Source organism: Columba livia, chromosome 1 (assembly GCF_036013475.1).
Source record: "Columba livia isolate bColLiv1 breed racing homer chromosome 1, bColLiv1.pat.W.v2, whole genome shotgun sequence".
Lineage (NCBI taxonomy): Eukaryota > Metazoa > Chordata > Aves > Columbiformes > Columbidae > Columba > Columba livia.
Window position 1 is genome coordinate 74101992 of NC_088602.1, and position 23636 is coordinate 74125627.

The window sequence follows — 23636 nt, forward strand, 5'->3', positions numbered from 1 at the left end:
TTTGGTCTCTTTTAGCCCTGATGGAGGATAGAGAGATTCTGAGCCATTTGACTGGAAACCACAACAAAGGATGTGAGATATTTTTCTTTCTGGCTGGATACCTCACCCGTCTGGAGGAAAAAAAAAAAAAAGAAATATAGTAAGTAGAGCTCAAAAAGAACATGTCCTGAATACATCTGACACCGATAGGCTGTTGGTAACCTAGGACGTGTCTTTGTTGATGTCTTCAAAATTTAGACTTGGCCTGCAGTTTGTGAAAACAGGGAAGGAAGACAAGTCTTCTCTGTGTACTCACTTTGTCTGTAATGCGCTTGGTAAGCGTCAAGCAGAGTTGCAGCTTTGTGGATGGTCTTAATATAAAATGAGACCACTGGTGGAGAAGCTGTATGTTTGCATGTATGTTTGCATGTAGGTTTGCACATGCAGGTGCTCAAGGCTTGCTTAGCTGCTACAGAGATAAGATTTAGCTCAGCACAACTTGCATGCATCAGTCGATGTGCACCATGGAAACTCAGTTACCAGGATAGCTACAAATACCAAGTAAAGTCAGTGTGGCTTTCTGCTTGCTGCCCTTTGGATAATGCAGTTAGGTTAGCACAAAGAATCAGCAGTAATTTTGTTAACCTCTGAACTGTTTATTCCTCTTGCTCTTTTCTCCAAGTTCATTCGTGGTGTTCATCAGCTCTGTAGAATTCAGACTCTGTTGTGACCAAACAGACACATGACAAGAGATGGAGGGAATGGGGCTGTGTCTGTGAACACAGAAGGTGCAGTTTTGTGGCACTGTGTCAGCAGAATCGGCGTCTGCATCCTGCACATCTCATTCTGCAGAAACCACCCAAGGCAGTGAGTTTTCATGCATTTATTGGCCACACCAGGAAAGGGCGAGAGGCAACAAGGTCGTGGTAGAGAAGCCACACAAGGGAGGGAGTGTGGTGATAGGGCATTTCCTTTTCTGTGTAAAGCTAGATAACTATTCTGTATGTTAATGTGCAGAGACTGAAAAGCCTGACTTTTTTTATTACTGAAGTTTAGGTGAGGTTTTGGCTCTGGCTCTTTCAGTAGCTGGTTCAGAAGTGAAATGAGGCTCACAAAGCTTGAGATGTGGTCAGTCATGGGTAGAAGCAGTGAATGAGCAACAAGATCAGAATACTGTTCTGGCTTCATGGAAGCCACGGAGTTCCCTGTTTTCTACCCTCTTCTCATCCCCACACTTGCAATGCTGTCAAAGTCAGCCTTATGCAGGTGTTCTTTTGGCCTGGGGATCTGGGCAATTGCCTTATCCTGCAACAAAGCTAATAAATCTGGCTGAGATGCATTGATACCCTCCAAGGTTTGTGCACACTTGCCCCACTTCTCACCTCCCCCCCCAAAGAGACTCCAATGTTCAGACGAGTTTAGTACCTTGGCTTCTGTGTTTTATCTTCCCTGTAACACACTGATGCCCCAACTCTAAGCCCAGCTTGTCGGCTGAGAGCTAGATACCTCTGTAACTGATACCCAAAAAATTAAATAAATGCTTGAATAGCTAATGGAAATAAAAAGAAATTTTAAAATAAATTTTTAAAGGCTTAGTCTAGGATTGGAAGGGTTGAGAAGAATATAGAAAGGCCTAACCCATAGCTCTTTAAGCTGGGCATGAGAAATGCACAAACACAGGGCAGCATGCCCAGCAAAGATGCTTCTGCAGTACCTTGCAGTACCTTCCCACTTCTGCCCTTACGCTAGCTGACAGCTCATGTCTCATAATTAACATGCCGTTGCAGAGATTTAGCAGATTGGATGAATGTAGCAAGTGGAAAAGGTCTCTAGATGTATTACAGTTTTAAATAGAATCTTCTGTGCAGTAACAATGATGAGATGCGGATTCCTGCGGGTCATGGAGGAGTGAGGTGAGTCTGAAATAAGTGTGGTCTCTTGGAAATTTTGGGTGCATAGTATATTCAACTCTAGTCATGTCTATTCAGAATAGAAGTTAAGCAATGGCAAGGAGGCACAGCTATGTCACTGGAAGATTAAACTCAAGGGTTCCTTTGTGATAGGACCAGTAAGAAGTGTTTAAGGAAATTAATATTAGAGAGCTGTGTTCCGTGGGCTGCAGGTCTCTATGCAGAGAGGTAAACGAGTGTGAGGCTTAGATCTCAGGACTGTAATAATTTCTATGCTTCATGTAGCAAGAGCTGCTCAAGCTCAAACATTTTCTCTCTCCCTTTTTTTTGTAGCTGTTAGGTGGAACACTTCAAAATTCTTCTAGTGAAAATGAGAGTTGCTCGAATTCCACCCCAGTCCTGTGAGATCATCCTGGGAAGGCTGCTACTCAGTAGTATGCAAGAAAATTTATTCTGATTTATTTTATCCTATAAGACATGTTACTTAAACATTAGGATACAATGTATTTTAAATGCAGTGACCTTGTTTTACACAACATTAATTATTTTCCTATTGCATATGTTAGATTTGGTTTTATAAAAAATATTGACACTTGCATGAGTGATAATGGCATCTATAGTTGCACTAGAGAGATGATAGAAGGCAGAGCTGACAAGGATCAGGTGGGGTCTGCCCTGTATGCTGTGTTTCTGCACAGTTACACCCACTGCATTGCAGATGTTTGCTTCTTTCTCCTCAACCCTTTGGTAGTGGTGTGTCCCTGCTGCATGTCTCATTGCTGACCAAGGCATAGTGGGAGGTCCTCTCAGTTCCTCTGCTCAGGTGCTGAGTTGGAAATAGGCCCAGAGAACTCTGCAGGTGGAAGATGCCTTGGATTGTACTGGTTTCTCATTGTCCTAGGAAAAAAGATACCAATATTGTAAGTGTGAGATGAGGCTGTTTTGGGGAGGCCATTTTGGGCTCTAGAAATGTAAGAACAGTATTCTTTCATTTTGTGGAGAGACAAAAGAACATATGGCTTTGTGTCTGCAACTTCACATGAGCATGACCAGAGCTGGCCATGCTCCAGCCAGCACCAAACTCAGCCTGCCAAGAGCCCTGGCAAAGCGGTAGAGCTCAAGTGACTTGAACACAGTCGTTAGTTCTGCCTTTGCAGTGTTGGTGCTGGAACTCTGGGCAGCAATTTCACCTTGTGACAGAGAGGATAGCTCAGATAGAGTCATCGGCCAAGTTGTGAGATTGCTGCCAGAACTCCTGAGCAGCTACGACAGCAGACCTGCATGTCTACATTTGTCCTGCCATCCCTGGCTTCCTTTGAGTAGGACAAAAAGGACCAAAGGTCTGGCTCCAACGTCAGAAAGACATTAGGCTGCCTCTTTAATCTTCATAGCCTGGTAATCTTTGTTCAGATCCCTCAATTGAGTGGAAAAACTGACCATGGCCTTTGTATTTTTGCTTGTGAAAATGGTATGACAGCAGGAAGAAGGTCCCTAACGCACATGTATGGAGTCCCTCCCCCTCTGCCCCAGCTGTGGTCTTACAGACCTCAGACAAACCTTCATGAACATGTGCTGAACTGGCGTGTTTGTGATGGCCTGAGGTGACTGCCCATGACATGAAACAGTACCAGAAGCCCTTTTAAACTTCCCCAGGACTGGCCAAGGGGGTTTGTGTGTGTCACGTCCCATACATACCTGCTATCACAGAAGGTGTAGAGGTGAAAAACTGCAAGCAGGAAGAGGAGGCTCAGGACGCTGGCAAGGCTGATGACACAGTGAAGAACCCATGCACTGTTTTCTAAAGAGAAACAGTTGCTCTTTTAGGTACATCACACAGACTGCTTGTTTACCCTGTGCCTCTGTCAGGATGGCATCTTCTAGACAATATTCTCTTCGTGCTGTACTTTGAAGGATGAACTAAGGTAGCTGGAATATAGCATCAGGCACAGAACTGGGAATAAAAATGACCCCCCTGCCCTGGATGGAAGAGCTGTGTCTTTTGCAGTATGGGCACTAATTAGATGCTCCTCTGCACCACTTCTCATAGTCCAGCTGCAGGACTTGCAAGTGCATCCCAGCAAATTTCAGCTCTGATTCTCTTCCAACCAACTACTTCAGTGAGGCGCATATGATTGTACCAAACTTACCACTGATGTCTTCAACTTCACCACCTAAAGCCTTCACCCACTAGCCAGCCTTTGGAAGCTGTAAGTTGGCTTTCAATCTTCCTGTCACAATCTACGTGTAACCCAACAATTAGCAAGGCACAACGGTATGAGTGGATTATAATACACAGATCTGGATGACAACACCATTGACATCTTTGTGTGTCATGACCTTTCGTTTAGCCCTATCTGTGGAAGGTAAGGCCACTACATCCACCGCCTTTCCTAGAACTTTACAGTTCTGAGAGCACTTTTGTTTGTCCTTCCCTCTCCTGACAAACTTCTCATTGGAAACTTCAGCTCAGATGCACAGTTCCTCCTGCAATCATGCCATTGCCACTGATGTTTTTCTTAGTGCATGAACAGAGGGCTAAGCAGGGGTTTGAATGCACAAATGGAAGCTTACTTGAGGGACGACAGGCTATGGACTTGCTCTGGTTCCCAGTCGGGTGGGACACAATGCAGATCGTATTAGTCACATTGGTGCCATGTGCTGTGAACGTGCTGACAACAGTCACTGTCCCGTCATCGTGGACTTCTTCCCTGGGGGTGGAGTTGCTCTCTAGGTCCCACGAGATCTGAGCAGGCGGCTTCCCTGCCTCTGCCTCGCACACGGGGTTCCCGTGGTCATCACAGTGCAGGATCAGCCTGGGAGGGACTGCAAAGTGACAGGAAGGGGAGATACATGGAGTTAGTTTGCCACAGATGGGATAGAATGTTCTTGTTCTCCACCTAGAATTAACACAGTGAAAACAAGAGGGTAAAGTGGGAGACAGCATCCCATTACAGCGACATGGGCCAAAGTTGCAAAAGACAAAGAGTGTGCCTCTTTTTTTCCTTTTGGACAACTCTTCCCCATTCGGGTGAGTTACCACGGCCATATACCAGTAGAAGAGGTACCCCTAGACATTGTGGTAGGGAATTATCCCAAATGCAGGGCTGAATTAGACTTTTGTCCTAAGCAGTCATTGTACACGTGCTTTAAAATGTATTTGAAATGGGTCCATTCTTACTGTCTAAATAAGGACAGCCTGTTTGATAAGGTATCTCAGCACTTGAAAGTGTCACTTTCACATGCTTTCATTCTCTTAGTGTATTATTGACTGATTGTACAGGAAAATGGGATGCGTATGCAGAATCCTTTATTAGCATATTGGAAATTGCTTCACACCTGTCATTTCTGACTAGGCGGTGGAAAAGAGGGTAGGAGAAGGGAGAAGAGTTTTGGGAAATAAGGGGGAGGGAGACACAGAGCTAGAATCAATGAAATGCATGACAGTTTATCCCAGCAAGAAAGCTCCTCTTGTTACTGCATGCTTCCCCCAGTGTATGGGGACAGGAGCTTTGTACGTCCAGGCCCAGACGCGGTCCTTTGGAGAACTGTAAAATGAGGAAGGCGTCCCTTACCCAGCACGGTCAGGTGGTACGTTTTGTGGAAATTCCCTTCTGTTGCTACTACTTCGCAGGTGTAATTTCCCTCATGGACTATTCCCACTTGCTGTATCTCCAGGGCAGGATCCCGATCTGGTCTGAATTTCCAGTTCACGCTGTCACTGCAGTTTGTTCTGTCTGTCTTGTTCTGATCAGCCCTGTATCCTAAGGTGCAGGAGCCTCCAGTCTTGGGACTTATTTTCCATTTTACCAGGGTTGTATTTGATTTGAGAGAGCAGACGAGCACAGAGCTGTTACCTACTGTCGCTGACACTCTGCTGTTACCTGAAGGCGAGAAAAAGAGAGAAGGACATGTGAGAAAGTGCCCAGGGATGTCACTCACAGCCTCGGAGTTCTGGTCTGTGCTTCACCAAGAAATGTCTGCATTGTTAAATGCCAGGGCAAGGCCCTGTCTATGCTGACCTGTAAATTGTCAGTCACCTTGTATTAGAGCTGTACATAAAGGAGTCAGTGGCCTCTCGCAGCCTGCCCTCTCAATATTATCAACAAATTTCCCGCTGGGGCTCATCTTAGTGGATAAGACAAATACTGAAGGAAGACCCCATCCTTGCCTATTGCCTTAAGCAGTTCAGTATCTGAATAGGGTGTTTCTGTTTGCAAATCCTCCAGTGGGTTTACAGGCTGAAATGACAGAAATTTGGCTGTTGCATTTAGGCACATGATAATGACTTTTCTCTGGAGCTGTTTCTACCAGTGAAGTAGACAACTTTTCCTTCTGCATTCACTCAAAACCCAACACTGTGCGCAAAGGCCTTGTCTACGCCTCTCAGACATGACCACAACGTAAATAACAGTGGTGGAGCTTTGTGTAGGAGGAAAGGTTTTTGCCTTTTGTCTCTGCAGTGAGAGACAAAGACACGTAAGAAAGGGCCCAGAGATGTCACTCATAGCCTTGGAGTTCTGGTCTGTGCTTCACCGGGAAATGCCTGCCCTGTGACACACCAGGGTAAGGCCCCGTCTGTGTCAGCCCAAGAGCTGTGTCTCTGTTCTTAGGTGGGAATTAGTATCCAAATTCATGGCTATGTCCACATATACTGGTCCTTGTTTTCACTGTCTCCCTCCATAAGGTCCTCTCCCTCAGGCAGTGGATAAATAACATGACTGGGAAGCAGATCTGAATGAGCTGCATAACCCATCTGTATGGGGAGATCCCTTGGGATGCTTTTCCCTCAACATCACTGCCCAGTACAGCAGAAAAATGAATGTTTGAAGACATTCACCCCAATTTTGTGCTGGATATAAGCAGCCCTCATAATTGGGTGAAGCACAGTTGGCGATTTGTGCCCTGCCACTCCAAAACTTACATGAACCAATTTCCATTATTAGAGTCGTGACAGATGAAATAGTAGAGGAGCATGACATTTAACTTGAAAGAAAACACATTCCTGTTTGCTGTTAGATGCAGAGATCCCTGACAAACTCAAGGTTGCCTTGTGACCTGCTTTACCTGTCCTAACAAAAACAAACAAGAAAAACAAATAAGAATTTGCATAATTAATGTAGGGTAGGGAGGAGAAGGGCTATAGCCACATTCTCAGATGCCACATTTTTGAAATCAGCTTTTCTAAGTATTTCACTGAGTTTGGAAATGGGAAAAAACCTTTCTGTTAAGTCTTATTAAAATTTTCATCTGAACCTGGTTTCATAGAATCCCAGTATACTTCGTCAGGACAACTCACTGATATCTAAGAGTAAAGCTCGATAGGGTGCTCAGACTAATCAGAAAACTCCAATCAAATGTTTTTAAAAAATCTGTTAAATATCATTAAAAATATTATACTGCAAGAAAATCATTACCAGTTTTCATCAAATCGTTGAAAAGCCCAAGTTCAACATCTTACTGGTTGACAACTGAAAAGATCTAGTTGCAGCTAGAAATGGTTTGATTTGCAGGTTATTGATTTTTCTATCAAAAAAGTCCCTTCAGCAATTTGTGAAGACCCCTCCCCCAGGATATTTTCTTTCCCAAAGAACTGAGTAAACATAATTGTGATACATTGCCATTTCCTCCTCTGCCCTGAGCAGAGAGTTGGTACCCAAGTACCATCAGAAGTACCTGTAACTCCTGAGACTGCGGTGATGCTGAGCAGAACAATTGCGTGCATTGTCTTCCTGACAGCTTTCAAAGCAGCTCTTGCGTTTGTGGGTGATGTGGGTTTCTTGCACTATCCAGCTGGTTGTGAGCTCCCCATCAGCCCCTGGCAGGGATCCTCAGCAGCCAGAGTCACTGTTCAGAACAGATGGTTCTTCGTCCTAGCACGAAGTTTCCTGTACTGACAATTGGTCAACAAAGAGGAAATTGTATTTGTATTTGTTTTCTGACCATTGGCCTTCTTTATAGTGTCACTGTGGGAAGACAAACTCTGTAGGAGAACTTGCACAAAGTCTAGGCAGTGTGATTTTTTTATGTCTGGTTCTTACTGGGAATTGGGGGAAGGGTATTCTTAGCTTACCACTTAAAGGACGCTCAGCATATTCCAAAAAATCTCTTAAATTCCTCCTCTTCCCCACAAACCTAACAGCCTGAGACCTTTACTCTAAAAGGCACTGGCAATCACTTCTCCCCTGCAAGGAGGGAAGGTAAGTGGGTACATTGTACATCTATACTGCGGCTCGTTTTCTCTGATAAAAATACATCTACAGGCAGGCCAAGATTGCCTGGTTTTGCACCACTGTTTTGTTTATTTTTCAGCTGTTCTGGTACTGTACACATGCTCAAGTGAACCCTGAAGGTCATTTCAGTGGTGAGCTGTGGGATTTTGTTTAGAGCCAGAAGAGTCCCTTAATTTTTACAAGTTCCTTAAAGATGTTTCCCCAAGACGCTACTGTCCATCTTCCAACATGATGAAGACTGCTGTCTTACATCAGCAAAGACAGCTTCCCTAGGTACAAGATGAACCTCCCTGAAAATTAAGGCGCTGAACTTAATTTTGTCAGAAAAACGTTAGCCTCCCCAAACTTTGAAGCCACCAAGCTGAAATGAGTTGGTGACTATTTGGCTGTTCTAAGAACAGAACTCTCCCCGCACAACTTCTGTCTCAGCAGACTCGTGTATCTCCAGAGCTGTGCTAAAATGTGCCTGGAAGGGCTTCAGTTCTGTGGTCAAATAGATGCAAGGCATCCATGAATGGAGGGAATCACTGGCACGCAGGCAACCATGTCTCCCCTCCCACGCCCAAATAGTGGGTGTCATTTAACTGAGAAGGGGCATAGCACCTATTAGTGACTCAAAGGAAAAGCTGGGTAAGTTCAAAAAGAAAGCTGGGCAAGCTGTATTCACAGTTCTTATATTCAGAAAAGCCAACAGCAACAATACAATGAAATCTACATCTCTGCTGGCTGTTTTTGCTGCAGTTACACTTTCAGAAAGTCACTTTGCCGAACAATTTCAGACAGCTATGTGCATCTTGATCAATGCAGCTTCTGCCCGAGTGCTGTGTGGTTTGGTGGTTAAGTGCAAAAACGATTTCTCATGTTTAGAGGCAGGTCCAAGATGCAAAGATCACGTTTAGACCGCTGCAGTGCAAGACCTACCAGTTTCAGACGTAAAATCTGTGGGTGGTGTGGTTCAGCACTAAATGGCAGATGCAGCAAAAAGTAATGGTCCAAATCATGAAAATCAGAAGCTTCCAGGGTCCTAATCACTTGGGATTTACTTGGGAGCAATGCACCCAGGCACATGGAAGGACCTAGGGTCCTTTTAGAAACTAAGACAGGAAAACTCCTGACAAATGGGAAGGAAAAATTCCCTACAGCATGTGATGCAACCTAGTCCAGTTATCTTTGGGGTGAGGCCAAATGTTTCTGGGTTTGGGGTTTTTCTTTGCTAGAGATTCTGCTTGCTGTCTGACAGTGAAGATGATGTCTCAAAATTATGTTTGTATTTCTTTAGGTAGCCTTTTGGTTTTTGAGTATTTGGATTACAATCTGGCCACAGCACAGCAACTTACCGCACGACTGTGAAGAATGGAAAGGTTGTATACGGGCAATTTGGCAAGGGGGGGGTTGATGGGCATTTTTTATTTTTGGCAGCCCAAACTCTCAGTCTGACACTAGAGATGGAGCCAGACAGCACGGTAACACTGAGGCAAGAGCACAGCTGTTGTGCCCCTGGCAGCTCATCCAACAACTGAGATGCTGGATGTGGTCACTCTCCATCCGCCTCTGGCACAGCCCTGGGGCTTCTTTTAAGTGTCCCTCAGTGTGAGATTGTTTACTCCTCAGCTCAGAAGATTTCTGTGTTTTGACACCCTGTTTTACTTGAAGCCATGGAGTACCACAAACAACTGCATGATGTCCTGTTTCCTTTGTGTAATTTCCCATTAGCTACCTTAGTTTTCCTAGCCATTCTCCTGTCTCTGGCCATCTGTCCTGGGAGTAATGTGCTGGAGAGCATGTGCTTGGTAAAGGTAACTGCTGTAGGGTAATTTCAAGCAGGCAAGTCTGCTGCCAGCAGCAGTGAGCTGTGTGAGATGCTGAGGCAAAGACAACTAAGTGCACTTGCTCTGTTTTGCCTGTCACTGGCATAGAAATGTGGAAATCTGCCTTCTGGAGTGATTATGAGCATCATGACTGGCCAGTGTGGATTTCCTGCTACTACATTCACCACAGGTTTCAATTAAATTAGGTTGCTGCATTGTGCCCCCTCTCCCCTCCAAAAAAAAAACCAAACCCACAAAAACAAACAAACCAACCACACAGTGTTCCTGCAGTAATTATTGAAATGTTTTTTCCTGTTGTTTTGTTTTTCTCTCTGTATCTACCTATGCTTATTTGCACTACTGGAAGTGACAGGAAAGAGACCTGCTCTGTAGGCTTCAAACTCGTTTGGAACCAAATAACGGTCATTTGTAAATGTATTTGGGAGAACTCTTCAAAGTATGCACCTAGCAGCCAGTGATTGTCGTCTGTCTTGAGCTATGCACTTTAGAGCTCTGTCTTGCTGTGAAACATAACAGATTTTAAGAGAACTTAATTACAGGACTAAGGTAGAATGCATGTTTTTTTCCCTAGGTTTATACCTAGGTTTATATCTACTCTCACCAGTAGCTGCTTTCACTGATCATAAATTTGAGAAGAAGCTTGTGCATTTCAGTAGAATCTTGTCTTATTACAAAAGATCTGAAGGTATCTCTGGGAAACATGTAGGCTGCTGGCTGGCCTTTTCTTATCATAGAAGAGTGGGCATCTTCAACTAGATCATGTTGCTCAGAGCCCCGTCCAGCCTGGCCTGGAATGTCTCCAGGGATGGGGCATCTCCCACCTCTCTGGGCAACCTGGGCCAGTGTTTCACCACCCTCATTGTACAAAATTTCCTCCTCACGTCCAGCCTGAATCTCCCCCCTTTAGTTTAAAACCATTACCTCTTGTCCTACCACAACAGGCCCTGCTAAAAAGTCTGTCCCCATCTTTCTCACAGGCTCCTTTTAAGTACTGAAAGGCCACGGTAGTCTCCTTTCTCTTCTCCAGGCTGAACAGCCTCAACTCTCTCAGCCTGTTCTCATAGGAGAGATGTTCCAGTCCTCAGACCACTTTTGTGACCTTCCTCTGGACTGAGGGGGGATATAAGTTCCCTCCCTATAGCTTTGTAACTGCGCTGAACACAAGTGAAGCATGGTATAACCTGTTCTATCTTCTAATGGTCCTTCCTGATCTTAAATATATTCCTTGTAATAATTAAACTGCCCAGACTTACTGAGCTTTAAACAGGGGACTGTGACTGCAGAAGATAAATGGGTCCCTGTCTCACAGGAATGGCAACTTTTCCCCAGGATGCTCAGGCCTGCTGGCATGTAAGGTCTAACATCAAACAGCTCTTGGAAAACCAACTATTGCAGTGGAGAGACCGAGTGTGCTGAAGGATGTTGCTGCTTTGCTCTGTTTCGTGGCCACACTTCAGCCTGCAGAGCACTTCGCAGTTCACCGAGGTTCCGGGCTTTGGTTCGAGTCTGTGAAGAACACAAGATGAGCAAGAACGACACAAAAAGAGATGAGGTTTGGTGTGGGAATGGCAGGACGTGCAGCTCCAGCCAAAGGGCCTTGGGAAAGGTTATAAAGAAGTATGTTTTTCATGAGTGTAAGGAGTGATAGCCCGGGCCAGTGAGAATGATATCTCAGGCTAGAAAAGTGCCCGCATATGTATCATATGTGACTGTTGGGCCTGGGTGTGTGAATGAGTGGGTCGGAACGCCATGCACAAGATATGCACGGGAACGTGGCTGAAAACAGTCACGAGTGTGGCGTGTTTGGAATAACATCTTTTGAAGAAAACATCCTGTCTAACCTCTTGGTCCAGGCCCATATCTGTAAACCTACAAATTGAGAACTGTCAATAAAGAGGGCCTCAGCCTCAGCCTGGCTCTGCTCTCGCTGCTAACAAGAGCTCCGTGCCTGTGTGTCTCTGCCTGCGCCTGTACGAATCGTTCCTCATCGCCGCAGCTCCGAGACACACGCTGCTCTCCCGGGGTCCGAAGGAGACGAACGGCTTCCCCGCAGCACCGGACCCTGGCAAGACGCAGCTCCGCCCCGCGTCCGCCGCCTTCCGGGGCCGGGCCGGGCCGGGCCTGCTGTGCCGCCGGGATGCTGCTGCCGCGGGCGGGGGGCGCGGCGGGACGGTCCCCGCCGCCGCTGGCCGCCCTGTCCCAGGTGCTGCGTCTGGAGCGGAACCGCCGCACCGGCATCGTGTTCCCGCTGCAGAAGCTGGAGCGCTACCTGGCTCCCGGCACCGACACGGCGCCGTTCCGCCTCTTCCAGCCCGGCCTGGGCGCTTTGCAGCGCGCCGAGGCGCTCTTCAGGTCCCGCCGCGGCCACGCCATCGACTATGTGAGCTCCGCCGTCCGCATGGACCATGCCCCGCCGCCCGCCCTGCCCGAGGTCAGGTCAGCCCGGCCCCCGCGCCTCCCCGCCGCTCGCCCGCTCCGTGCCCTTCCGCTGGAGGCCGTGCGGGGACCGCGGCTTCCGCCGGCCTGAGCCTGCGGGGATGAGCGGGTGTGCTTGTGCAGCTCGGGGGGGCGGCGGTGCCTGAGCGCCGCACAGTGCATGATGCATTCATTGTTGCCTTATTTTATTTTAATTTGTTTTTAATCTTGTATTTGTTGTTGCTCCATGCGTTGTACAACTCGGCAGTTTGGTGTGCCCGGGACAGCAGCACATGACATCGCCGTCCCCAGGCGTTGGCACTAAAGGCTGACAGGTGGCCAGGACTGACTGCAGCTGGAGGGGGCACCACCTGCCCAGACACGTTGTAGGAGGAGAAGTGGACAGGTGTAGAAATACTAAATACTCTCTCTGCCTCTCCTATTGCAGGTGTGCTTCATCGGCCGAAGCAATGTGGGGAAATCGTCTTTAATCCGGGCCTTGTTTTCACTGTCTCCAGAAGTGGAGGTCAGAGTGTCAAAAACTCCAGTAAGTGACATTTTTAACTTCCCTCCCTCGTGATCAGAAGCTTTTGCCAGCCCAGAGGACAGGGCTGAGAAAGGCAGGAGGAAACAAGCTCTTGGGCAACTTGAAGCGGCAGGAGAGTGTCCCAGCCATGGTGGCCACCAGCTCACGGCTGGCGCAGCCCTTGCTCTAGCAAAGGACAAGGTGGAAAGAGCCCAACTTAGCTCTTCAGCCAGGGTTGGCACGTATGCCAGATAGAAGAGCCATACAAGCTGAGCAGATGTTGCTCTAAAGCCCTTTGGGAAGAACCAAGCACAGAGACCCAGTTTTAGTCTGTTTTAAGGATAGAACTATGTAGGATTTCTACAAGAATAGGAAACTAGGCAACTTAAAGCAACAGTAGCATTGTGGCAGCCTTCTCACAGTGCGGGAGGGTATGGTGCAGAAATGTTTTGTAGGGTATCTCCTAGTCCATGGCTTAAAGCAACTTTTTAAAACCACTTCCTTCATCTTACTTAAACCCTCTTCCCAGGGCCACACCAAGAAGATGAATTTCTTCAAAGTAGGGAAGTACTTTACTGTGGTGGATATGCCAGGCTACGGCTACCGTGCCCCACGAGACTTTGTAGAGATGGTGGAGGCCTATCTGCAGGAACGGCGCAAGTAAGAGACTCAACTGTACCTCCAAGAGTCGTGAAAGCCAGATGCCTATATACAGTGTCATGTAACGAGGTGAAGCAGTGCGGGAGAGGTAGCTACCTCCAATGGTAGCATTGATTGGTTCTGACATAATTTCCCTGCGAACCTGCGTGGTGTTGCTCAAGTTGTGCCAGGGGAGGTTTAGATTAGATATTAGGAACAAATTCTTCCCAGAAAGGGTTGTCAGGCACTGGAACAGGCTGCCCAGGGAAGTGCTGGCGTCACCATCCCTGGAGGTGTTTAAAAGGCATTTAGACCAGGTTCTTAGGGACATGGTTTAGTGCTAGAGTTAGGTTAGGTTATGGTTGGACTTGGTGATCCTGAGGGTCTCTTCCAACTGAAATGATTCTATGATTCATTCATGGTTAGACAGATCAAAACAGCAGAAGAGACCGAGGTGCTGCTCCACGCTGACCCTCAGCTCCCCTGCATGGCTTTTCTTGGCTCTTCTATCCCCAGATCCTGTGTTACTTTTTCTTAAGAATTTGGAAGTAGCAAAGCAGGCATGAAATAATGGTGGTGATTAGTGTTGCTTGTGTTTCCGGCAGCTTGAAGAGGACTTTTCTGTTAGCTGATGGTGTACTAGGACTCCAGAAAGCAGATCATATTGCCGTAGAGATGCTGGAAGAGTTTGGGATTCCTTATGTGGTAGGTAATGCTTTGTTTTTGTGTTGCTTATAAGCTACAGATGATCTGTAAAGGTGTATACACTCTACCTGAGCTTATGCAAGCTGTCCTAAGTAGTAACTCCTACCTCAGCCTTTAATGTTAATAAAAGAGGCCTAAAGTGTGTTGAGGGATGAGTGGGATTTAAGGGATTTTTTGCTTGATTAGTAAAAGGACTTTTTTTTTTCTTCAGTGCTCAGCTTGAGGAGCTTGAAAAGGTTCGCTCCTTATGCAGGCTATAGAGGTGTTTTGGTGAACTGTATTATACCATTTTTCCCCTGGATATGACCTAGAGCTTTCAGCATGCCTTGCAAGATGGACCAGGACACTTACAGATGTTCCAGGCTAGCAGCAAAATAATTTTCTTTTCTTCTTTTAATGCTCCCTTTCTGGATCCATGCAGATGGTGTTAACAAAAATTGACCGAGCTTCCAGGGGACTGTTGTTAAACAACGTACTGAAGATCCAAGAGTTTATAAAAGAGAAAACTCAGGGGTGCTTTCCTCAGCTATTCCTGGTCAGGTAAAGCTCTTCTCCATTGCTGCCTTTTCCTTTCAGGTGATGGTTTCAATAGGGCAAACCACCTGAAACAGGTGTGTCTGCTCTAGAGGTGGCACCTCTCTGTTCCCCAAGCACGGAGGGTGGGCTTCCTTCTTTCCCCTCCTCTGCAAGTGGAGTTCAGTCTTCAAGGCTGGTCGTCACAGAATTATAGAATGTTAGGGGTCGGAAGGGATCTTGCAAGACCATCTAGTCATTCCCCCTGCCGGAGCAGAAATACCTAGATGAGGTTACACAGGAATGTGTCCAGGTGGGTTTTGAATGTCTCCAGAGAAGGAGACTCCACAACCCCCTCTGGGCAGCCTGTTCCAGTGCTCTGGAACCCTCACTGAGAACAAGTTTCTTCTCAAATTTAAGTGGAACCTCCTGTGTTCCAGTTTCTACCCATTATCCCTTGTCCTGTCATTGGTTGTCACCGAGAAGAGCCTGGCTCCATCCTCCCGACACTCACCCTTTATATATTTGTAAACATTAATGAGGTCACCCCTCAGTCTCCTCCAAGCTAGAGAGACCCACGTCTCTCAGCCTTTCCTCATAAGGGAGATGTTCCACTCCCTTCATCATCTTTGTTGCCCTGCACTGGACTCTTTCCAGCAGTTCCCTGTCCTCTGGAACTGAGGGGCCCAAAACTGGACACAATATTCCAGATGCGCTCTCACCAGGGCAGAGTAGAGGGGCAGGAGAACCTCTCTCGATCTACTGACCACCCCAGGATGCCATTGGCCTTCCTGGCCAGAAGGGCACAGTGCTGGCTCATGGTCATCCTGCTGTCCACCAGGACCCCCAAGTCCCTTTCACCTACCTACGCTGCTCTCTAACAGGTCATTCCCCAACTTATACTGGAACCTGGGGTTGTTCCTACTGAGATGCAAGACTCTACACTTGCCCTCTACACTAATCCTTTGGCCTTTCTCCGAGTGGGGCAGCAGTCCCTGTGCTGCATGCTTTGCTGTTCCCTTTGAAGTTGTGTTAAAAGTAGGAAGATGTCATTGTTTGATTACATACCTGAAGTGCTTACTCCTACCAAGATTGTACTGCACTGTGGGAAATGTAATTTAATGCAGTCAGTGGCTGAGTTTGTTTGTATTACTCCAAGACAGAGCAGCATCTGGCACTGAACATCTGCGCCTTTGTTTCCACAGTTCTGTGGAGTTTTCGGGGGTTCACCTGCTAAGGTGCTTTGTAGCCCATGTTACTGGAAACCTGCCTACTGTAGAGGCCAGCTGAAAACACTGGCTCCTGATCTGCTTGGCTCGTCCAGAACAAAAGGTACCAAAACCAGAGGTCTGGATTTTTCTTGCAAATAACCTGAGATACTAGAATTTATTTTTTAATAAAATAATATAATTTTTTTTAATAAATAAATATTTGTAAGGCTAAGCTTTTTGTTCTTTTTGTTTAATTCATCAGTTCAGGAAGTTTGCACTAGAAATGAATCCAGGTTATTACAAAACTGTTCTATAAAACCTATATGATTGTGCTAAAGAGAAAAAGGCAAAGAGAAGCTAAGTTTTAATACAGCATTTCCTCTCCCTTCAGCTAAATGTTCAAAAAGCTAGAGCCTAAGCTTTGCTGTATTTAGGATACTAGTCTAGTAATCTAATTAATAAAAAGGTGTTTAGTTTAGAAAAGAAAAAGCTATAGCCATAACATTAGACAAGCTGTACTTGCCAAGTTGAAAGAGGTTTACCTGTCTCAGCTTATGTAGTGGGGGCCAAAAAGTAGCACCTGTGCAACCTGCCTTCTCCTCTAGGGGCATCTAGAGTGGAAATAGCCAAAACCTCACATGAGAAAGTGTGTTCAGGACTTCTTGTATATTTTACTTTTGTAACTCCTCTGCATGGTGTGTTCAATGGGTGCAGTGTGACGGCACGCCTCGTTTGCGTACACTGAGTTGTCCCTGTTCCAGGTGGATGAACAAAAGAACACATCTTTAATGGGGTCTACTTTTTCATCGCTGTTGGCTTGAATCAGAGTGGAACGAAAGACTGACACCTGTCATCAGTCAGTGCCGCTTCTACCTTCTGCTTTAAATCCAATGTGAAGTTCTGCAGCTGCACTGAGATCAATTGCCAGAGATGAGACACACTGTCTGTTATCTGCATCTGTTCTACCCTGGCAGCTGAAGCATAAGCTGATGTCCTGTACTCGTTTGAGACACTGTAGCAGCTGGCAGAACTGTGTCCCACAGCAGCTAAGAGCACCCGAATGAAGTTGGCTTGTTACAAGGCACAGAATTGGAAAAACAAAAGGACTGCCATCAATAGCAGCAGTTGTTGCAAGAGAGTTGAGACTAAAGCTACTAAGTGCCTCTGTCAAACTGGCACTCAGTCCTTGTGTCTTAGCGTTGCCAAATGCAGGTATGCAGTTGTTACTTATTTACATCAAGTGTATTAAACCGGAAGAAAAAGCAGGTCTTTTGTGAACCATCCTGGGGTATTTGTAGTGTTTTGTTCCATTGTGGAATTTCTTGTAACTCTCAGACTAGCCATGAGCTGAGATCTGTTTACAGCATAACGAGTCGGGGGGCACGAGGGAATGCAAGGGGAAGATGAGGATCTCTAGCTTCCACATCTTAGCAGAGATCAAGCCTGTAATTCTCTTAATAGTTTACCTCTAATCCCAAAATGCTGCAGAGCAAGCCAGCCTCTGGGATGCTTGATCCTAGAGGGAAGTGCAGTAGTATCTAGACAGATGGAACAGGTGCAAGTGAACACTTCAGGAATAATCTTTTCTTAGTATCTTAAAACCAGGATCTTCCAGAAGCATCAATCTTGTCAAGGCTGTCATTTTCAAGACCTCAGCCATGACTGAAGAGCCTCTGAAAATAAGTTTGTATATGTAAAAAAGTGCACTTCTGGTTTTCGTCCGTCTTCAGAACAAAACCCTTTACTAGTGCTATAGCAAATCTTTTATTAACCAATTAAGTGCCTTAAGTATGTCTGGTAAATCCATTTGTATTAAAAAGTGCTTTGAAATGGCAGCAGAGTCTGAATTGGACCTCATGACCATTGTGGGTGTGTATAGTTGCCTTGAGGTGTCCTTAGTGGAAGCCATATGCAGCCAGGTCATATGTTTTCTCACAGCGGTACTAGAAACAGTAGATACAGTCTTATGCTGAAGAACCAGCTTTACCTCTGGACACATCTCAGTTTTCGATTGTGTTGGTCAAAAGCTCTTCATTCACAAGTGCTTCGAATACTGGAATGATTTTTTGCATTTTGCTGAGCCATCTGCAGGAGAGAAACCACAGTTTGTTACATGCAAGAATCAGTACTCTTGTGATAGATAAGCTGGTAAATAAAGTCACGTCCTCTCCTTCACTTCAACATTAAAACTTAGGTTTAAGTGCTTTCATGGAAAAATGCTTTGTGCAAGCAGGTGTCTGACATGCTAGCAGACTTTCCTGACAAGTTCTTCAGCAATATGCTGTGTTGCTGAGTGATGAACTGCACCTTTTCATGCCACGAACACAAAAGCTCTCCCTTTCTTTTTCCCCACTGATTAATCAATGGTGGGTCTGCCATCATACTGAAGCAATAGAGATTATTTGAATTTTAAATGGTTTTGTGTCTTAAATTGTTTGCACTGCATACACTACACTGCAGGCATCCAGCTTTACCTTGTAAACCTTTGCCTCTTCTGCACCTGTCATTTACAGAAATGATGTTGAGTACCAGCTTCTACAGAAAAGGATTTCACCTTGTACATCCTCTTTGGTCTCTCAGCAGTACTTTCTCCTTTTTCTTCCTCTACTGTCTCTGTTCTAGACTGTCTCCATAACCCTGGTACATAGAATGCATTTTAGTAGGGACCTGGACCAGAGATTATCTCAATAATTCCATTTAATATTAATGAAGTAACCTAAACACGTTTCTTGACTTATTTTAAAAAGCACAAGGTTGGGTTTTTTTTTTAGCAGGTAGACATTTCAAATTTAGCCTCTCTGAGGCATTTAAACAGAGAGGCAACATGCACTAAGGTTTACTATCACTTCAAAGGTTGTTGCAGTGTTGCCTTCTTTCACTCTTCTCAAAAGCCTTGCTCCTTGCGCTCACCATTGTTTTCATAATGTGCTCAGAACTAGGGTGTAGCAGCAGCTCTTTGGTACAGTATGAAACAGACTTTGGGTACTAAGCACAACATGCAATTAATTTTGCATTAAGCAGGGTGGGTGCCCATGAGAAGCAAGATACTGCTACCTCAACTATGAAAGTTACTGGCAAGAGAGGCAACAGAATTTTAGCAGCAGCTAATGTTTCCAGTCTGTATCATTGGCTAATCCTACTCATTCTTGAGATTACTTTAATACCTGCTTATCCCAGCTATAATTCGATACTGTGGCTTTTTTCTGTTCAAGCAGGAACAACCCCAGGGACACATACAGCTTCTTACATCACTCTCCTGCTTAAGTGTTTTGGGAACAAGACAAAACTCATTTACAGAAGAGGGAGAGGAGGAGGGAATAAGTTGTGGGCTTTGTCCCATGCTGCAAACTTGGCACAGAATGAAGAAAGGAAAAGAATTAAGAAGATGCAAGATGATCTTACTTTACATTTCAAAATAAAAATGGCTGGTTAATAAATTAAGAGGTGTCACTTATCTCTACAGCCCTCTATATGAGAAGCTACCCTCTCCACAATATGCTATAGCCAGTCCTGTAACTTCCTTTTATTCTCATCTGATGCATTTACAGCCAGCTGGTGTGTAAAAGCACCACCAATAAAAAGTAAAAGTAAGCATCCCTTCCTTACCTGCCCAAGTGATTTTAATACTGGGTTTGGTAACTGCAATTTGATCTGCTCCTAAGAACTAGCCACAGCATTAAGCTGTTCACACCTTTAACACTAATTTATAACTGTCCAAGCACTTGTTAAGTACTTGATCTCTAACTATTAATACTTCAGATATAACTAGTCTACTTATAGGTACATATATAAACACAGAAAACTGTTTTTCCCAATAAGATAATTACTGAGCAGCCATCAACTGTTCAGTTAAATATACACCAGATTTTTTCAGGGAAGGGAGTATTCTAATATTCTAATTCTAGTATTCTAATAATCTGCAATGGCATTTGTGCATCTTGTGGCACATTTGCAAAGTTTACGCAAGACAATAAATCTATCACTTGCACAGACCTACCTAATTAAACCAGTATTTTCCTTGAAAAACATTGAGAATTATGGAGAACATATGCTAATAAGTAGTAAGGGGGGTGAGGGGCAGGGAATAGATCTGAGTACTGCTCTTGCTAATGCTGTTCCCCAAGAAGTTATTCTCCACTGATTCCTGTGTGATAAATGCAGCACTGCTGGACTGCTGTCCTCACCCCCAGTGCAAGTGCAGAATGTGGTGACTTGGGATGACACCAGCCCTGAGTTTCCCCCAGGGAAGGCTGTTTAGACTCAGACACGGAAAGGCGCTGTACTCCTTTTGAATTCAATTCTGGGGATCCTTCAGTGCTTCATCAAGACTTTCTCTGACTCTGCTCTCTAGCACGTTATTGTTTCTCCAGTGTCTGTACCTTTTCTTCCTCTTCAGCTTCCTAGAGAAAAACCTTGGATGAAATTTAACTTGGCAAGGCAATTATTATGCTAGAAGAGTGAGCCTCCTGCTGGAGACATAATGGATTTTTCTTTATAAAGAAAAAGTTTCTTCAAGACAAGATTTTTTCTTAAAGCAAAACCTGACAAAGGCACAAGAAACTTGTGTTTCTCAAGCATCAGCAAAACTAGTTTAACCACTTACAACAATTTAGGAAGGTCATTGTACAATGCAGAAATGCTATTTAACAGGGCAAAACAAATCCACTCAGATCAAGGACCGCAAAGATTCGGTAGGACTTCAGAACCACAGCTGCCTTTGTGCTCCAACATGATAAAACACATTGCACTGATTGATTAATTTAGAGATTCTTCTTCTTTCAAAAAAATAGGTGTTGGAAACCTGGTACTCAGGCCACAATTACAAGAGACATTTCACAAGTTCTAGAAACTGATGATGGACTTTTAAGGTCCCTGCCACACCAAACCATTCTGTGAACAAATAAGGAACAATACTGTTCTCTTCCAAGCCTTGGGAGAGAGTTGGCAGGTAGATCTGTAAATAAGCTAAACACAATGACAGTTTACACAGTGTCAGAAAGTGCTGCTGACAGCTTTGGCCCATAGCAGCCAGGGTTCAGTGGCCGAAGTATTTCCAACATTTGGGATAAAGGAATAGTTTTGGACAATTTTAAAGACCATTCTAATAGAAAAATATTTATTTTATTCCCTCCTTAGTGGGTCCCCAATATGACTTCCAATGTATAACTAAGATATTTGTTCTAAAGCTAGTACTCTAAAGGAGTACTTCTCAGAACTTCACCAACAATGTTAAGAGTACAGTAAGCAACTTTAATGCAATAAAAATAACCATAATTTTGTTTTTACAGTATAAAACATTTTAATATTAAAGTTTAAGACATTAAGAAAGAATAACAGGTGTCCAAGCTGATGAGGATAAATCTTGCCCAAGCCTTAGATGTTAAATTACAAGGGAACTCAGTTCTCCTTGCAGCTCCAGGTGGGAACTGATGCACAAACACAAGTTAAATGGCACAGTGCATAGGCCCTTCTTTTATAAGCTAGCTGAAAAGAGCATTACTTAAGCAACTGTGTCCATTTCCTTAGTTTGCCCCTCCTTTGTTTGTTTGGGGTTTTTTTGACCTAGGTCAGGCTAACAACATGAAAAGTACCTCACAAAAAGATGCCAAATGAACAATCTGGAGAACTGTGGGTTCAGCCAGCTCCACCTCTGTCCCTGGGAAGATCATGGGGTGAGTTACGTTGGAGCATATTTCTGGGCATGTGAAGAAGAAAAGAATTTGAGACAGCATGAATTTGCCAAGGGTAAATTATACCTGATCAACTCAACTGCTTTCTTTGATAAAATGACCAGATTTTTATACGAGGGGAGAAAAGAGGATGTCATATACACCAAATTTAGCTAGTCTTTTCACACTGTCTCCTGCAATATTCTTGTAACCAGATTAGAACATCACAGTCTGGACAGGTGTACAACTAGATTGGTAAAAACTGGTTGGGCAATTGGGCTCAGAGAGAGTAGAAGTTAGAGGGTCATACTCTACCTGCACCTCAGTTACAGGTGGAACACTGCAAGGGTCTGCCCTGGGATGTGTCCAGTTTAACATCTTTATGAGTGAACCGGAGGAGGTGCATTTTTACCAAATGTGCGTATGGCACCAAACTGGGGGGAAGAGTTGACACACTTGAGGGCTGGGCTGCCATTCAGAGGGACTTGGGAGAGCTGGTGGAAAGGGCTGACAGCAACCTTATGAAATTCAACAAGGGCAAGTGCAAGTCTCACTCAAGGGAAGGAAGGGCCTCTGGCAACGACACAGGCCAGGGACTGAGTGGGAGAAGACCGCCTTTCTGACCTCACGGCTGAACCTCTTTCAAGCAAAGGGATGGACCAGACACCTCCCAAGGTCCCTTCCTGAACTGAAAATGTAATAAGTGTCATATACAGATTTGGGGAGGGTCACCAAATGTATCTCAGAGATTTTTGTGCCACAGCTTCAATCTGGAAGAATTACAACTTTTCGTTGTGTTTTTTTTTTCTTTAATTAAAAGAGGAATTACAAGAAGGATGCTCATAGCATCACTGCTTCCACAGGAACCAGATTTTAAATGCTTAGCCATGCCCATCTTTGCATCATGGGCAAAGCTATTTGCTTTATGGTTAGTTATACAGTCACTAGTGACAGTGATTGAATCAAGGAAAACAATCCATACTCCAGCTTCTCCTTGCAGTTGCCAGACAGCCCGTTTCTGGGCCAAGGCAAGTGCCTGTACAACCCAACACCAAGCTGGGTTGGCTGGGTCAACCTCCCCACAGCTCCAGTGAGGAGCGGCTGGGGGAACTGGGGCTGTTCAGCCTGGAGAAAAGGAGGCTGAGGGGAGACCTGATCACTGTCTACAGCTACCTGAAAGGAGGTTGTAGCATGGAGGGTGTTGGTCTCTTCTCCCACGTAGCAAGTGACAGGATGAGACGAAATGGCCTCAAGTTGTACCAGGGAGGTTTAGATTTGATATTAGGAAAAAATTCTTCATGGAAAGGGTTGTCAGGCATTGGAACAGGCTGCCCAGGGAAGTGGTGTAGTCACCATCTCTGAAGGTGTTTAAAAGGCCTTTAGATGAGGTTCTTAGGGACATGGTTTAGTGCTAGAGATAGGTCTCTTCCAACTAAGATGGTTCTATGATTCTATGATCCTGCACTGACATGGGCTGGGGGGGTAGAAGCCGCAGCACTGCCAGGCACCTGGGAACTCTCCTGTCCTACCTCTGCGTTTCTTTCAACACACCACAGAATCATAGAATGTCCTGCGTCGGAAGGGACCCACAAGGATCACAAAGCTCAACTCCTGTCCCTGCACAGGACAAGCCCAAAATTCACACCATGTGTGTGAGGGCATTGTCCACTTCAATATGGTCAAAGTTGATGCTGTGACTGCCTCCCTGGGGAGCCTGTTCCAGTGCTCCACCACCCTCTGGGTGAAGAAACATTTAGATCCATTTAGATTTGAGAAGAAACCTCTTCTCAGTGAGGGTGACAGAGCACTGGAACAGGCTGCCCAGGGGGGTTGTGCAGTCTCCTGGAGACATTCAAAACCCGCCTGGACACATTCCTGTGTAGCCTCATCTGGGTGTTCCTGCTCCGGCAGGGGGACTGGACTGGATGATCTCTCGAGGTCCCTTCCAACCCCTGACATTCTGTGACTCTGTCCGCACCCGCGGGCGCAGAGCGCCGCTCGGCCGCTGAC

The 23636-nt window shown here is 45.3% G+C and overlaps 2 protein-coding genes across 2 annotated transcripts; one reads left to right on the top strand and one right to left on the bottom strand.

Annotated features, from left to right (window-relative positions):
- Positions 1 to 2544: 2544 nt before the first annotated feature.
- Positions 2545 to 7745, bottom strand: LOC135575272 (cell surface glycoprotein CD200 receptor 1-B-like). Its single transcript, XM_065049946.1, has 5 exons — positions 7563 to 7745; positions 5462 to 5770; positions 4461 to 4712; positions 3585 to 3687; positions 2545 to 2786 (listed from the first exon to the last, which is right to left on the bottom strand). Exons 1-5 carry the CDS (start codon positions 7609 to 7611, stop codon positions 2696 to 2698), a joined length of 804 nt encoding a protein of 267 aa, XP_064906018.1. The 5' UTR covers positions 7612 to 7745; the 3' UTR covers positions 2545 to 2695.
- A 4291-nt stretch (positions 7746 to 12036) lies between these two features.
- Positions 12037 to 18146, top strand: GTPBP8 (GTP binding protein 8 (putative)). The gene is made up of 7 exons (XM_065049945.1): positions 12037 to 12379; positions 12812 to 12910; positions 13419 to 13549; positions 14134 to 14233; positions 14655 to 14773; positions 15952 to 16078; positions 16719 to 18146. Exons 1-6 carry the CDS (start codon positions 12086 to 12088, stop codon positions 16034 to 16036), a joined length of 828 nt encoding a protein of 275 aa, XP_064906017.1. The 5' UTR covers positions 12037 to 12085; the 3' UTR covers positions 16037 to 16078; positions 16719 to 18146.
- Positions 18147 to 23636: the final 5490 nt, after the last annotated feature.